This window comes from Chelon labrosus (genome assembly GCF_963514085.1).
Source record: "Chelon labrosus genome assembly, chromosome: 11".
Classification (NCBI taxonomy): domain Eukaryota; kingdom Metazoa; phylum Chordata; class Actinopteri; order Mugiliformes; family Mugilidae; genus Chelon; species Chelon labrosus.
The window spans coordinates 4,585,869-4,602,712 of NC_140344.1; the positions used below are offsets into that span (position 1 = coordinate 4,585,869).

General features: G+C 44.2%; 1 protein-coding gene across 1 annotated transcript; it reads left to right on the plus strand.

The window, feature by feature from the left end:
• Positions 1-729: 729 nt before the first annotated feature.
• Positions 730-16,232, plus strand: wnt2 (wingless-type MMTV integration site family member 2). Its single transcript, XM_084554379.1, has 5 exons — positions 730-1,226; positions 2,081-2,301; positions 5,768-6,045; positions 6,308-6,572; positions 14,722-16,232. The coding sequence occupies exons 1-5, from the start codon at positions 1,144-1,146 to the stop codon at positions 14,925-14,927; spliced, it is 1,053 nt and encodes a 350-aa protein (XP_084410505.1). The 5' UTR covers positions 730-1,143; the 3' UTR covers positions 14,928-16,232.
• Positions 16,233-16,844: the final 612 nt, after the last annotated feature.

Here is a 16,844-nt window from a genome sequence, read left to right on the forward strand (position 1 = left end):
AATCCAATTTGTCCATTAATCTCATCTGGTCAGCGTCTCCGGACCTCCGGATACACCCAGGCCAGATCAAAGATGAAGGAAATGCCGTGTGACAGTGGTACAGATTTCCCCAGGAGACTTCAAAAAGACTGTAATAGATAATCCAATAGAAATGGACACATCACCTTTAGGTGCTGCTTTGGGAGAATCTGTGCGTAACTTTTCGTTTCCCCTTCTTGAGCCATCATTCCTGAGTTATTAGTTAGACTGAGTGATGGTTTGTATAAGTCTGTAAAATAACAGTGCGTCATACTTGGGGAATCAGAAACATTTTGCACCTGTGGGTGATTTGGGTATGGCAGTGGGCGCTCAGCTTTTATCAAAAAAGTTGTATGTATTAAAACAATACATGCACACAATCTCCCATCCATCTGGTGTATCAGTGGGACAATGCCGTTCTGTCTGTGACGTCTAAATCAAGAGACATTTATTTTTTTTCTGCTTAACATGGATCATCTCCACAAAGTCACTATTTTGCCCTCAAGAATCCATTTTCGGACTTACTGAACTCTGCGCGCCCACAAACCCTCCGATGCATCCTGAATGAGAATCTAAACGGGCTTGTCTTTCTGGTGACTGACAATGGCTAAGCGCGCTGCATGAATCCTCCTACACCCGGCTCCTTCCCTGACTTTCCTGAAGGCGCCGGTGCACTTTGAGTGAGGAGCCCATCGGCTTGGACCACATCTCAGAGCCGCGGAGCTCCGGGCTGGACGCCGGCCAAGCCTGTCTGGTGTCAAACCAGCCTGAACAGATACTCTCAGACATCTCATTTCTTCACCTCATTCCTGAGACGGGACTGTGCCCACCCCTTGTGTAAAGCAATTTGAACTTGATAGCTCATCATCTGCCCATCTCCACTGAAAGTCTCTGGCGGACTATTAAGACAGTCGCTCTTAACTTCTCTCCCTCACATGCTCTCTGCCACCGCGCAGAATCTGAGCCAGCTATGGCTTTTATCCGCGGATCGTCCGTCCTCCGACTGTAGTCTATTTTTAAAACAAGCTTGATCCGGAGATTTCACATTTCTCCAATGTTTTATATTTTTCTTTCATCCGTGGAAATGCTCCGTCCAGATCCATAAAGGACCAACGTTTGGTTAATATGAACTTATTGCCAAGTGGAGTATGTTTTTATTTATCTGTAGGCATCTGCTGGTTGACAGCCGAGGTCGATGCGTCCTGGTGGTAAGTACTGATTGTTCAGTTAGTTTTTATTTCTCTTGCAGAGCTAGTGCCCATGCATGGCTTTTTAACTTTTGAACTGGCTCATAATAACATGCACAGTGCTCATAAAGAGTTTTAAACTGATCTGTTGCCATTAGACTACTCCATACAATCTATAACTATTATTGCGGACGTTTGCTTAAAATGCAAAATCATTTTGACTTGCCCCTGTCTTTGTTAATGAGAGATTTCCCACAGACTGAGTGACTAAATCTCCCTCATGGCTTTCATAGCTGCGTTTTCACAGCTTGTTGAAGGCTGAATATTTGGACAGCTAAGTTTTCAGGCTAAAGTCATTTGATATCATTTAATATCTCTTTATTTGCTGACTTTCTCTTGAATCTTTAATTAATGTTTGCCAAGGCCCTGTTTCCAGATTCCACAACCCATAGTCTGTGAAACAGAGATGCTATTTGGACAGATTGGACTTTTTTTTGTTGCTGTTCTGCTCCGTCTTTAATTGTTTAAGAAAAGCCATTCAGCCTGCAAATATTCAATGCTCTGCCAGTCTTTCATCACCTTGTTCTGCAGGTATAAGGGAGTGTAGACTTGTTTGGAATGATTTCATCGGATGTTTCTCAAGTACACGTTTCTTCTTTGCTATTTATCATTTTGTACCATGTTCTTTCTGATTGAAACTGTTCAGTTACCTTAAACACCTCCAATGTGTCTAATACCACAGTTATCTCTACTGTATGCTACTGTATTATCAGTCATTTTCTTTCATTTTTGTCTTTGATGGGATGTTTTAAACACTCACCTTCCTCTGTTAAAGATGAAGTGTTCAACTGTCCCTCTCCCCCTCCTCTCTATAGGTATATGGGCACCCTGGGCTCCCAGGTAATGTGCGACAACATCCCTGGTCTGGTGAACAAACAGCGCCAGCTCTGCCGCCAGCACCCCAAAGTGATGCAGGCCATTGGGGCCGGGATGAAAGACTGGATCTCAGAGTGCCAGCACCAGTTCCGCAACCACCGCTGGAACTGCAACACTATGGCAAGGGACCACAACCTGTTTGGACGCCTGCTGCTACGCAGTGAGTGGAGGGGTGTTGGATTTTAACCTAAAAAGGGAGGATGTGACTTCAGACCTTAAACATAGTATCACATAGTTTATCACTTAGAAACTGTTACAGTCTGACTGGACCAATAGTCTGTTACTTTTAGGCAGTAGTTCAGCAAACTATTGCTGCAGTTGCTGTTGCAAAGCTAGCATAAAAGAAGAGGAGACGGTTACCCACAGCAGCACTGCAACTGTCCTGCAGCTTGTTTTCTGGAGTAATGTTGTGTGGATGGGTCCGATCCCCCTTTCCCACCCTTTACAGAGCAGTGCAGCTTACAAACACTGTTCTTTAGTACAGACAGGACGGCCTGCCTGTAGACCACGAGGAAACAAAATGTATTAAATTATGATGCAACCAAGTTAAGGCTGTTAAATTTGTCCCTTATAGATAAGAAAACTATTATAGGATTAACAGTCATTTTACTGATTGTCATGAGCATGCTTTAGTTATATACCACAGATTCTTTTACAATGTGAGTGTCCACGTTGCTCAGCATTGCAATAAACTGCAAGGAAGAGGTACAGAATATATGTATAAAGCATTGTATTCATGATTCAATGACCTGAGGTGCCTTGAACTCTGCTCGACTAATAATAGAAAGTTGGTGATTGCGTGCTACAGTATATGCTGGGTTGTGTTACAGGTCATTGTGCGCTGCTGGCACCTTCTTGAAATGAATCAGTGTACAATCTGCACACTGATCAGTTTGCAGTGACAAACATGTCTGACCATATGCCTTAACTTAATGTGACAAATCAAAACAATACGTTGGTTTGTCAAGCACTGGGTAGATTTACTGCCACTCAGAGGCTTTTTGGGAAACTGATAGTTCCCTTGCAGATATGTCCCTCTTTTCCACAAAGGTTGGATCGCATTCCACACCTCGTCTCACTTTACAATCATACATTCATCACGTCAGTGTAGGCGACTGGTTTCTCCGTCACTCTTTTGTGTGTTGCAATGCTGCAATTGTGTTATTCACCATTTTGCTATAGTACTGTTATGACTTTTGATGTACAGATTATGAGCTGAAATGATATCTCAAGGGATGGAAAACCTTATCTCCAGTCATGTATAAAATCAAATAATAATTGTCATGTATAAAGAAAAAAGGCAGCTATTAACTGGCTGTAGTATCATAGATGTGAGCTATTTCAGCTTTCCCCTGTACAAATAATTGATTGAACTAACTGCATAACTCAAATGATTCCGCTAATGAATAGTTTCAGCCTTGTGCAGATTTCAGTATCTTTGTAACTCTGCTTGATTTCCATTATGAGGATTCACTTTGGCTACTGTCTCAGCAGGCTAATTACTCTCCACTCAGCTCATTCAAATGAGGAATGATAGAAATTTAGACTTCTTCCAAATAACGGTAATCCCACCACTTTTAAGGTCCACATTGGGTCATTAGCATTGTTTATCCTCTGGTGATTTGCAGGAGAAGACTCTTGATTTATTGACAGTTTTAGAAGCCTAGAGAAGACACAAGCACAGAGGGTTTTTTTTCTTTAGTGGGGTGGTGGGTGAAAAATAAGTGTGACAAATGACTTCTCTCAAGCAGTGAAGTGCGATTAGCAGCATCAAGGATCGAAGTGATTAACGAGCAATGAACAGCAATAAGCCGTCTGTCACTGCCTGTGACAGATGCGAGCTCTGGACAGAGGTGTCCTGTCAAATTAGACGTGTGACTGCGCGTCCTCGCCGCTAAAATCAGTCCGTATCATGAGAGGCCTGTTATAACAAGTCCTAATCTTTTTTTTTTTCCCCTTTTTTGCCACTGGAGGATCATCAGAACTCAGTGGCCTGATGTTCCTCTCCCATGCCCTGAGATTTAACCTGCAAGGGCGGATCCTTCAACTTAAGTCCTTTTCATGTTGGGTCCTCTAATCAGCCGTGTGGTATTCGGACCTCCCAGCCAGGCCCCGGCCGTGTCACACAGCATTATCACAGCACATCGAGGCCCCGTCAGAAGCTCCTTTTTGTCAGTGTCTGCAGGCTAATTTCAAACAATTACACAGGAGGTTTTTCTCCCTGGCAAGCGTGTTCTCTCAGCATTCTCCTCATTAACCTTGTTAGGCACGCTCAGCATGGCTGCTGGACACCCACACATATCACTGCATTGATGTGTGTGTTTGCCAGGTCAGTTATTTTTTATACTAGTGCTCCAGCTCCAGCTCTTTCTGGACTTTCTTGATCTCTAAGAGAAGTAACACATCATAAACTTATTGGTCTGTCCAGGATAGATTCTAGAAATATATTCAGGAAATACTTCTTAAACTCTCGTCTTTTTTTAAGTGAATATTTGATATAATAGTTACGCACTCACAACTGTGGATAGGCCCTGAATTGTGTCTGCAGGTGTCCCTCTCAGGTTGCTGTGTTTGCCTGGTGAGCCCCGCCTATAACATGCTGAAGGCACACCGTATGTAACTCAGAGCAAACATAATTCACAGGTGTATTTATATAGCTCTGAGTGCATGTTAACAACTAAACAGGCTAAAAGCATTTTTAGCAGCCCTTCTCTTCTCTGGTTTATGGCATCGGCATTGATTATGATTAGATTTTCCCTGACAATTTCTGGAAGCAATTCCCTTTGTTGCTAATGAACATAATCCTTAGTTGTAGTTCTGAATATGCCGTAAAATCCCCTTCTTTCATTGGCATCGCTGTGTGAGCCTTCACATGTGTCATCATTTTGTAGCAGAAGCAAGAAACAAACACACTCTTTGATCCTCCTCAGATCACTCACATGCAGAGGGAGATAAGCCTCTGTATCAGGGCATTGCTGGTAAATGTTAGCTGTTTATCCACAGATGAAGCGTTTTTTTATTTTTTTTTTTATTTTAAGCTTTGCATGAAGGCTTTTGTCAGATAACAACAGACACGGCTCCTGCAGGTAGCGGCAGTGGCTAAACAGTCGAAGGATTGTTCAGTCACTACTGCAAATATTGTGAGACTCTGAATTCAACCTGAAAAAAAACGTAAAGTCCCTGCAATTATAACGAGAAAAGTGAAAGAAAAGTACAGATCCTTGATAATCCTGTCTCCACATGTGGGAAAATTAACTCGTAAATGACTAATGAAGTCACTGAATGAGTTGTGCATCTCTCCCTTTGGAGAGACCATGTATTAATCCTGCAGTTGTACTTAACAAACTCAGAGGAAACACTGCTACAAACTACTGTAAGCAACATATACAATTTACGCTTATTTGAATATTTAGGCAAAACTTCAGCATTTGCTTTATTGAAGAGCCTGCCGTGGTCTAATCTGTTATAGCTTATGTCTTCTCTTTTTAGCTTGCCTCAAAGACCAGAAGAGCTCTGGTGTAACTTTGCTGACAGGACAGACAGACAGATGATCTGTTCACAGAGTTATTCCTGAATCATTCAGCTTTTCCTGTGCACAACATGAACATTTCTTCCTCACCTCTCAGGCAGCCGCGAGGTGGCCTTCGTCTACGCCATCTCCTCAGCCGGAGTGGTTTACACTTTGGCGCGAGCCTGCAGCCAAGGCGAGCTGGACTCCTGCTCCTGTGATCCCACTAAGAAGGGCTCGTCGCGGGATGCCAAGGGCTCCTTCGACTGGGGCGGCTGCAGCGACCATGTGGAGCACGCCATGCGCTTCAGCCAAACCTTCGTGGACGCCAAGGAGAGGAAGGAGAGGGATGCTCGGGCGCTCATGAATCTGCACAACAACAGAGCTGGCAGGAAGGTGAGGACTGCTGAATGTGTAGGAATAGCTTGGAAGAATCAACTAGAAATATAAACCATGTGGAGTCAAGTGAATAAAGGGTTAAGGTCTTGAATCCTAAAGGATGTATTATGAATGTTCACAGAAAAAGCATAAACTTTCTTGTGAACTCTCTGTATGTGATGAATGACATGAGAACTCCATATCTATTTTATATTTCACATCGCTGCAGTATGCTATCTTCAGTGTGTAGCTCAGACTTGTACAATCCTTTCCACTCCAGGCAGTGAAGCGCTTCATGACGTTGGAGTGTAAATGTCATGGCGTCAGCGGATCGTGCAGCGTCCGGACATGCTGGTTGGCCATGGCCGACTTCAGACGCACCGGCGATCACCTGCGGAAGAGGTACAACGGTGCTGTGCAGGTGGCAGTAAACCAGTACGGCACCGGGTTCACTGCAGCGCACACACACTTCAAACGTCCCAACAAGAATGACCTGGTCTACTTTGAGGACTCACCAGACTACTGCATACGGGACCAAGAGTCAGGTAAACGCTGCTACTTCAAAGTTTTACCCAAGCAGAGTCCCTGGAACTTCAGATTCAACCTCCTAGTTAGCAGTGATTTCACAACTGACTGGCCAAAAGCCATAAAAACATCATGTTAGCACCATCCAGATGTTTGGAGGACAAACTAGTTCGTACAGGTCCCGACTACATGCTGAAATAGAAATTCTTGAAACAACTCACCTTTTTAAACCTTTTTGTGCATCGAGATGGCTTTTGCTCTCTGGATCACTGTCTCTGATGGCATTCATCCACTGCTGAGATTGCTCACATACATCGATTCATTGAAGCTTTACAAGTCTGGCATCAACGGGTCTATGAATACAGATAAGCGTATACTGTTAAGACGTACCTGTTGTAAATATTTGTCTCCTGGACCGCTGCAGACAGACTCACAAGGTGAAAACTATACCAGCTTTTAACCGGAGTGTACACAAGGACATTCCAGGAGCTGTCCCTAATATAATATCACCTAATGCAGTTAGCCAAATGGCCATTCCAAGTGGCTGATGAGTTTGGCTGTGTTTTTTTTTTTTTTCATTCAGACATGAGAACAAACATTTGTGTAGAAATCTCAGGGGAAAAGCTGCAGGGAGCTCACACTAGTCACCTGGATATACGCCTCTTTCTACCCAGAGGTGTAGACTCTATGACACACAGAGCTGCAAAAGACATTTTAATGGGAAATATGCCAGGTTGAAATGAAAATGAATTATCCTTTAAGGGGACTTGTGAACTACCGCGTGTTTGTTTCACGGGGGGATCAGCATCACCTGTGCATCAGAAGATGTTTGGATAAATTTGAAACTTGCTGGGTGCTGGGTATCTCTGGGTTTGTCTTTGAGGAGTTGTCGGTGGCGCCATCGTGATTTGTTCAGTTTGCCATCAGATTTCTCTCAAGTTCTTGGAACAGTCTGCTTCTGTTCTTCAGATCTGAGGAAGCTACCAAGTTAAAAATCTAGTCCTTCTCTTTGGGGAACATGTGGCGTAGGTGTTGTACTTTCAGCTGCCATTCAACAAAGTGATCCTAGTTATCGGGTTCTTTCTGATCATTTATTTTACAGTAGCTAAGGGACAAGACAGGCACTTACAGTGTTGTGTATGTGTGTGTGAGGCTAGAACAGGGGAGCAGGTAAGAGAAAGAAAATGTTTGTCCATAAAAACTGTGTGAGAGAAAAAGAAGATGAAACGAAGAGTGTGTGTGTCTACCAGAGAAGGCGGATGCCTGTCAGGCAGCAGATGATCCGTGGCGATCGGGTGTCGACCAGTTTAAGACCCATTACACACTTCTGTAGGCTGAAACCTTAGAGCACCACACACCATTATAAATCACCATCACTGGAAACACACACACACACACACACACCTGAGGGCACAATTGGCCACAGAAAAACAGATAAATTCAAGGACAGGTTGGATCACACACACATTTCGAGAGGAGCTTATAGTGTGTTTTGTGTTGGTATTGTGTTGGTTAACGTGAAACTCTGAGCACTTGTTGTCCTTGGCTGTGTAGCTGAGTTTCTTGCTCATAGACACACGTAGAGGAGAATGGCGCTCGCCTGTCTGACAGTGTGTGATGTACTGTGTGTGCAGTACAAATTGTCAAGCATCGTCACGGTCTTTTGGTTTTATGACCTTAAAGAGTCTGTTAAACGTGCTCAGAGACACATGGTTTGAATTTAAAGGGCAAGACATTTTTATGCTCGTGTCTGAGGAAGTTGAGTTTTGATCTCACAAACTTCTTCAGAAAATAATGGTGGCTCGCTGAAGTGATTTGCTTGGAGAGTGATGTTTGAGTACACACTGGAGATATGAAAACAGGGACATGCAACAAAGCATCTTAAAAACTAGACCGCCAGAACATTGTTTAAAGTTTCCCTCTGAAATCAACTGACAACAAAGGCCATTTCATTTTATTCGGTTATATATATATGTTTTGTTGCCCAGGTTCTATCCTTCAGCACATCCAATCGGATCGCATTCAAATGCAAAGTCTCAGCTTTAATTTGTGTGAGAATCTTAGCAGCAGATTTAAAAGTGCACACTCGGCTGCGTCTTGGGAAGCTGTGTGTAGTTTCTGTCTTGTTTTATGAACAAAATGGCTCACGTGTGGTGCACATGTTGAAGATGATAATGAGGCTCATAGCAAGTATCAGTCAGTCCATTATCAAACCTAGTTGGTGCTCAACTGGAAAACTAGAAAACAGTACACTGAAGACTAATTTACATGTTCTAGAAACACCCCTTATGACGTCATAGCAAGTCAAGAATGCTGGGTTTTCTTGAAGACGTTTCACCACTCATCCAGTGTCTGTTCACGTAGTCCGCTTTGCTTTGTCTTGTTTCTCTGTACTCTAGAGATCATTCTGACAGCAGGACTGGAGCAGCTACTTGGAGTGGAGCGGTGAAACAAGTCCAATTCTCTATTTTAGCTGCCTTTGTTTCAGCTTGTTTTTGAACACGCCATGATCAGGATGACTGAGAACCTTCACAGACATGCCTCCTAGGGAATTTGCCACAAGATGCAAACCCCAATCTAAAATAGAAAGGCCAGGCTGAAAAAAGAAATCTGCTCTGGAAGTTTATTGCAATGTTCTACGACCTGATGAAAGAAAAATCTGCCTTTGGCACCCCCTCCAAGAAAGTGGAGAGGAATAAAAAGACAGGTCATTAGCCAGATAACCACCTCATGTGTCACATGGCCAAAGCAAACACAGATGGAATATCCTCAGCTGGTCAAGACAATCAGTTGATCTGAATCTTACTTTTCTGCAGATCAGACTACAGACACAGACTTAAAAACAGTGAGGAACTGAAAGTGTTTGCTTTTTCATACATTTAGACACGTTGGGTACAGTAGGGTACTGTTGCTGTTGCACATTGCACTGGTTCACTGTCATGTCTTACTACGACACTTGTACACAGAGAGCTGAGCTGTCAATACACCAGCTGTAAAATAGACCAACACTTATTTTTGCATTGGAAACATAGTGTTTAGTGTAGATCTTATTGATGTTGGACTCTTGGTTGGACAAAACAAACTGTCATAAACTGTAATTTCACCATTTTTTGACATTTTATGATCCAAACTTAGCCAAGTGTTCTTATCAGAATATTAGTCTGGTAAAACGTCATTTGGATTTCATTATGAGGGGTGTTTAAACTGAGACAGAGAAAATTAACCTCTGCATTCAATTGAATAGTTCTCCAACCAATCAAAGCCATTCAGTAAACAAATTCAACTCCACGGTGCTCAGACGAGTTACTTTTAGCCCTAGAGTTATGTGAAGCTCTGCGCTGCAGATGTTCATCAGAGGACTACGTTGCTGTTAACTCTTCTGTCCGTCACTGCATGAAGCCCAGACGATTTTATTACCCAGCAGATCTTTGCCAGAGCATAATCAGTTCCCAAGGCAGCGACTCCAGACCAACTATCCGCTGCAGAAAGATGACTGACTCCCAGATTAATAAACCTTTTCATTGAAAGAATTATCATTAGCTACATCCATCTATTGACTGTTAATCTAGCCTTACCTGGCTCTTTAAGTCTTTCTTTGAGTCTGCTGATTTCCCCTGTAACCTCCTGATGGACCTCTGGAGGTATTAGGGCCCCCTTTTGGGAACAAGTTGAGGCTTCACAGCAGACACGGAAGCTGTGTACATGTAAGCAGGGTGAGGTAACACACACACACAAACACTCACACTGTTTGCCTTGGGCCTCTTGAGAGAACTTAACACTCTCCCTCTCTAAAGACCTTCTCCTCCGGGACACACACAGACAGGCATGTAAACCGGCTCTCTATCATGACATGTGCTGTACATGGAAACACCTAATGTCTCTTTTAGACGCTGTAAGGCGCAATCAAAAACCTCCAAACTTCCCCTCAGTCATTCTGAAAACACACACACACCCACTTCATTCTCTCTCTCACACACACACACACACATGCTCAGGGCCCACAGAGATAGTGAGATGGCCCCTCGGAGTCTCTTCAAAGTGTGAAATCAATTTCCCTCGGCCCTGGCGAGGCTCAGGTGCTAAACTCATCTCTCGGCGCCCCCTCATCTTAATTCAATAAGCAGACGCAGGGAGAGCGAGGGCTATGAGGAAGACTCTGGCCGTGATGTCACCCCTAGCAGCGCAGCATACCGCCGGTGATGGGCGGGCACGCTGCCAGAGAGGGGCGGGCCTTCGGGTCAAGTCCAGACATATTACCTAGAGACAGAAAGGTGGAGAGACCATGTACACGCAGAGCCAAGCAGAATGTAAACATGAGCAAATTCCACCTTCGAGATGGTACTTGAAGCCAGTTAGTAATTTTTTTCTACACTTTTATTTATACAGAAGACAGCGGTAGAACACACACACGTGTTCTTCTTCAGTAACAACTCACAGTCAGACAGGAACGGTCACACCTGCCCAGAGCAGCCTGCAGTCCTCTGCTGAACATCTGCAGCGCAGAGCTTCACATATCTTCAGGGCTAAAACTAAGCTGGTAGTTGGTCATCTCCTTGTCTAATTTATTATAACTATTAAAGTTACTCATCATATTTTGTTGTCTGTTTTGTTCAACCGACAGTCCAAAAGGCAAATATAGAAACTTTCCAGAAAGTCGCTGCAAGACCTCTGAAGGTTTCTTGACGCTGGTTCAGTTTTTTACACCTGCATCCAACAAGGTGACTCTAAGACCTGACAGTTCTCATACTGCCCAAGATATCCCTTGACATGTGGTATCCTCAAGATAATCAATGTTTTGGCTCATCACTGAGTGTCTCAAGCTCTTTTGACACACTAGTAGAACATGTGTGATATATTACAAATTTGTATAGACTGGTTTATCACAGGCAGTTCAGCTGCTGAAATCTCGGAGATCTCTGTTTTGTTCTCGTTGGCGGCACCTATGGTGATAGGTGGTAACTACAGGTCTGTTGTTATTTGAACATTGGCTCTGCCTACTGTCTTTGGCAGGTAAAGATAACTGCTGGAATCAAGCAACACTAACTGTGCACGCCTTGGGACTTTGTGTGACTGTTGCCACAGACCCCAGTAAATCCAGGGAAGTTAGATTAGTTAAATAGAATCAAGACGAGAGGTATTTAAATGATAATGTTTGAGTTTGCCACTTAAAGTTCAGACAATAAACAACGGATGGATACTGTAGGTGTGTGCTGAATATTTCCCACCATTGTTCTCCTTGATTTATTTATTTATTTTTTTTCTGTTTGATGAACACTGTAGCTACAGTTTTGCTGTAGAAGAATTTGAGCTCTTAAAATCCCCCTTCAATTATAACACTAGAAAAATCAACACCTGTGAATCAGCGCTTTGGAATTCAACACCATCATGTTGGAGCTACTGATTGACTCCTACAGGGACTGGGAGGCTCCACACGGGGGAAAATATCTTTAGTAGTCAACCAAGGACTTTTTCCCTTTATCATACTCTCCAACAACTTCGTCAGCGCAAATAAATTGTAGTCAAACACCACGTAGACTGTCAAATAAATGTGGGTAAACATGATCATTCAGAGTTGTCCGACAAACATGAGTTTCCTGCTGAACAATGTTGTCTTTGACGCCCCTCAATAGTAATATGAAACAGTGGGACAGTAGTAAGAACTCAAGAATGGAATGAATTCCACTCATGCAGGCTTCTGTAGGAGTGAAGGTCTTGACATATTTCCTCTGTGTGGTTGCTGCACTCTCACTCATCAGCGCTGCAGGCTATCAGTGGCGGTGGCTTCTTGTTGGGACTGTGTCAGAAAGGCGCCCATTCCCACATGTCTGAATTTAGTTCAGCAATCACAGGGATGATTCCGCCTCAGCGCCGACACAACAAGGTTTGTTTACCTGCCATCAAAGGGCCGCTATCTGGAAATCTGGACGCGATAACCCAAACCATCCTGACAATCATTAGATCACAAGTGTGAGATTCTGATGTGGTAATCTCGCGGCATTCTCCCGCCGCTCATACTTAACATCAGCAGATGAACTTTGCTGATAAAAAGCTGCTGAAAAGAGGGATGGAGGGCAGTAGAGTCTGCAGGCTTTCATGGTTTCACTGTAAATAAAGATGTAGCTGTTCACACACCGACTCAGAGAGGTGGGTGTGGATTGAGGAGAAAGTGAGTGTGTACAGTGTCAGAGGAGATAGTGGTGTGTGTGTGTGTGTGTGTCGGCGATGGATGTCTCTATAAAATGAACAGCTGATGAAGTGTGGGAGTGCAGGCTGATGCCTCCTATCATCAATCTCTCATCTCTCTTTCGTCCAGCGCTCATCATCTTACTCGTCTCACCTTCACCGTACTGGCAGTAGCAAATACTCTGCTCCCATTGGCTCCTGATCACCAGTGAAACCAGTCTGATTGGCCAAGTTGTGGTTTGCCAACTGCCAAGCCACATTCCTTGATGCCACTCGCCTTTTTAAGGCAATTATTTGATCAACTCCACGGTGGAGCAGAAATGATAAAGGAGAACTGTTCAGCAGCCTTTAAGATGTCCTAAATCCAGAGTGATTACCCAGGACGGCTGTCACCTCTTCTGTGTTAAACTGCCCCAGCAGGGAGTCTCCTTTTAAGGGAAACTATTGAAATCTGTTTGTTTTTAGGGAAATAAATCTGATGTTGGTTCAGTCACAGCATTAAAGCCACTGACACGTGAAGTGAACAACACTGATCAGACTGGGACGATGCAATGTTCTTCTGGGAGCAGCACACCTCTGCCTCCTCCAGCAGGACGTTGTGCTCCACCACACCACAAAAATAATGCTTGGGAACACAACAAAGATCGCACAGTGCAGATCCAGCCTCCAAACTTCCTGGATGCTGATCCAGCATCCACATGATGTACTGAAACAGGCCCCATCCACTGAGGCCCCACTCTGGAAAGCACAGGACCTGAGGGATCTGCTGCCAACGTCCCATGTCAGACTCCCCTGGACACTCCCAGATGTCTAGTGTCTGTTCCCCACTAGGTCAGAGCTGTTTTAGCAGCACAAGGGGCCTACACGACATTCGGAAGGTGGTTTGAGTGCTGTGGCTTACCATGTACACGATCAGGCATAACATTATGACCACTTTCCTCATATTGTGTAGGTCTCCCTCGTGCCTCCAGAACAGTTGTGACTCATCAGAGAATGATGTCTGGTGTCTGACAACAGAATGTTGTTAGTGGGGGCCTTAGGGTCCTGTGGGTTGAGGGGAGGGGCCTCTGTGGATCATCCCACAGATACTTGATCAGTTTGGGATCTAGTGAATTTGGAGGCCAGGTCAACACCTTGTGCTGTTCTTCATGTTTTTATGAGTTGTTCCTAAAGTGTTTTTGAGTGTCAGGCTGCATCCTGCTGGGGATGACTGCTGCCATCAAGGAGGGTCATTGCTATGGGGTGGGGGTGCCTGGTCTGGTCTAGGTGGGTGCTACATGTCTACATCCACATGAATGCCAGGTCTGAAAGTTTGGATTGTCACAAGATGGTCAATGTTATTTACTTCTCCTGTCACTGGTTTTAATGTTGTGGCTGATCTATGTACATTTCTTTCTAATAAGCAGCACCGTTTTCATTGAGCCAGTGTTAAGAACAGTAATATTAAATACTAAATGTTCTCAAAACATTTGGAAATGTCATTCTTCTGGAAGCGTCCAAGCCCAGCTGTGAGTTGAACTAGTTTCCATTCCTTATGGCCTTAAAGGAGGCTTGTTGAAATATGCAGAGAAGGAGATGACATGAAGTGGTTTTTATTAATCGCCTTTTCACATGTCGGTAGCGTATAGATGGAAGTGGATTCATTAGTGAGATGTCCCGCAGATTTGATTTGATATAGATGTGACATTAAGGATCCAAAGCCCAGACATACTCACCACATGCTGTGGTGCAGGCTCTGAGATGCTGCTGTGGTTCACACTGAGTGACGCGCTGCCTGTGCTCTGCTCACAAACTCTGTCCAGTCAAGATAGAGAATGCAGATAAGCTGATTATCCAGATGTGTTGCATTCTTTTGATGTGTTCTCATTTTCACAAATGGACACAGATCATTCAGTTCAGATGAGGTCACATTTCAACAAGTGCTTCAAGGAGACATACACACCTGACTGACCACCTCACTCTCTCTCTCTCTCTCTCTCTCTGCAGGGTCGATGGGGACAGGAGGGCGAATCTGCAACCGGACGTCCCGCGGCGTTGACGGCTGTGAGGTGATGTGCTGCGGCCGAGGCTACGACACGTCCCGGGTCAGCCACACCATCAAGTGCGAGTGCAAGTTCCACTGGTGCTGCGCCGTCCACTGCCGCGACTGCCACCAGCAGGTGGACGTGCACACCTGTAAGGGCCAGACGTGACCTCGTCGACACGAACTACTGACACTGAAACGGGCGGTCGCACTGCTCGACCAAACCGCTGCCTTCCTGCTGAGCTACAGATCTGTTCTGACAGTCAAAAGGATGCCCCGAGTCCACGTGTACTGCTAAGCCCTCATCTCTGTGGTCTCTCTGCCTGTCCGTCAAACAGTAGGTCTGTGTTCAGCCACAGTCTGTCTTCTGCTCTTCCTCTACTCTAAACCAGATGCATCCCTTCTGCTTCCTGAAAGACATTGCTTTCACAGCGCTTAAAAGCAGATGAGCAGAACAGTAGAGATTTATAAAAAAAACCTGCTTCAGGTTCCAGAAATACTGATGAAACAGGAAACAGCCTGGCGCAGTATTTGATGGTAGCTCAAGTTGACAATTAGAAGCAGTAAATGTGTAGGAAAGTTAGTGACCACAGGTACATTGGAAACAGAGCGTACATTAGATGTAGAGTCTACTGTAGTTTGGTCAAATCAGCATCTACTAATTCAAAGCTTCCTCAACACACAGCATTCTTTGACAAGTTTGTTCTCTTTGTCTTGTCGAGCTTAAGATTTGTTCTAGAGGCACCTTCCATTATTATCAGCAACCCATTTATAGCATCACTGCCAGATCATTGTGTGCAAGCCTGTTCTTCTCCTGTATGGTTTCAAAGTATAATTTGAATTCTTCACAGAACATAAATGTGTTTTCTGTCAGCGTGTTGCCTGCTACTTTCTTCTTCAGCCTGCTGCAGTGTGAGTACATGCGCAGCAACAGCGCCGGTTGCTCTCACAGTTCATTTCATCATCGTCAAATCCGTCACGAAAATGTCAGTCGCGGCCCGTCTACCACTAATCCAGAAAGGGTTTACTGTGATGGGACTAACTCTGAGACTCTCCTGTTGCTGTGAATGTGAGCAAAAGATCTCCAAAATTCATTAAGAGGAAACATTTTAACCCAGATTACTGTTTTGGTTTTGTCCGATCAGACTTTTGTTAGCGTTTGTTCACAGTTGGAAAATGCCAGGTGGAGAAAATTTCAAAGCTTTATAAAAACTCCTCAAACCGCGTTCCAATAACCAGCAGCCATGCGGTCCTTTAAGCCGCTGCCTGACACTTGGCAATAAAAACACTGATAATTAAAGTCTGACATCTGGGAGACCAAGAAAACGGTCTGAAACTACTTTTAAGGATTCACATCAAAACAGCAGTTTGTGAACGACCGTTTGGAAGAAGAGCAGACTGGAGGAGCGATGCTGAGCAGTGACACCTCCACACACATGAGCGTCGTAGAGGAGAAGGTCCTGCATGCTCCCCACAACAGTCAGTGTCACAAGCTTGCAGATGAACATGCAACAACTTGCATTTTGTAAAGGAGAGTTGTGGAAAGGTAGCAATGAGGAAAGGTATCTTTGGAGAAAAAAGGCAGCTGAACATCATGACAGGAACACCTCTCCAACTGTCAAACCCAGAGGTGGATCGATCATGCTTTAGGTTTTTAATGTAGCCGGCAGCATGAGGGACAGATGAATGAATTTAATTAAACACCAGCAGATTCTGAAACTGGATATCACAGTCTACAAGACAGCTGGAAATGAAATGAGGATGGTCTCTGTGACAGGACAATGATCCTGAACACACGTCAAGGACTACATCAAGAGGTACAAGCTGAAGGCTTCACCGTGGCCCTCGCAGTCCCCCGACCTCACTCAGCCAAAACGAGTTCATAGAAAAGAGACGTGTGCAAGAATCGACCAGAACTAGAGGCCACCTGCAGCTACGGTGACAAGAACAAAGATTCACAGCACGCGCAATTTAGATCTAGATCTGATTGTTTTTGAAGAATAATTCTTTGATCATTTCAGCTCTAACTAGTGCAGTATTTTAAATCTCAAATGTATTCTAGTCTATCTGGATCAAATAAATTCAG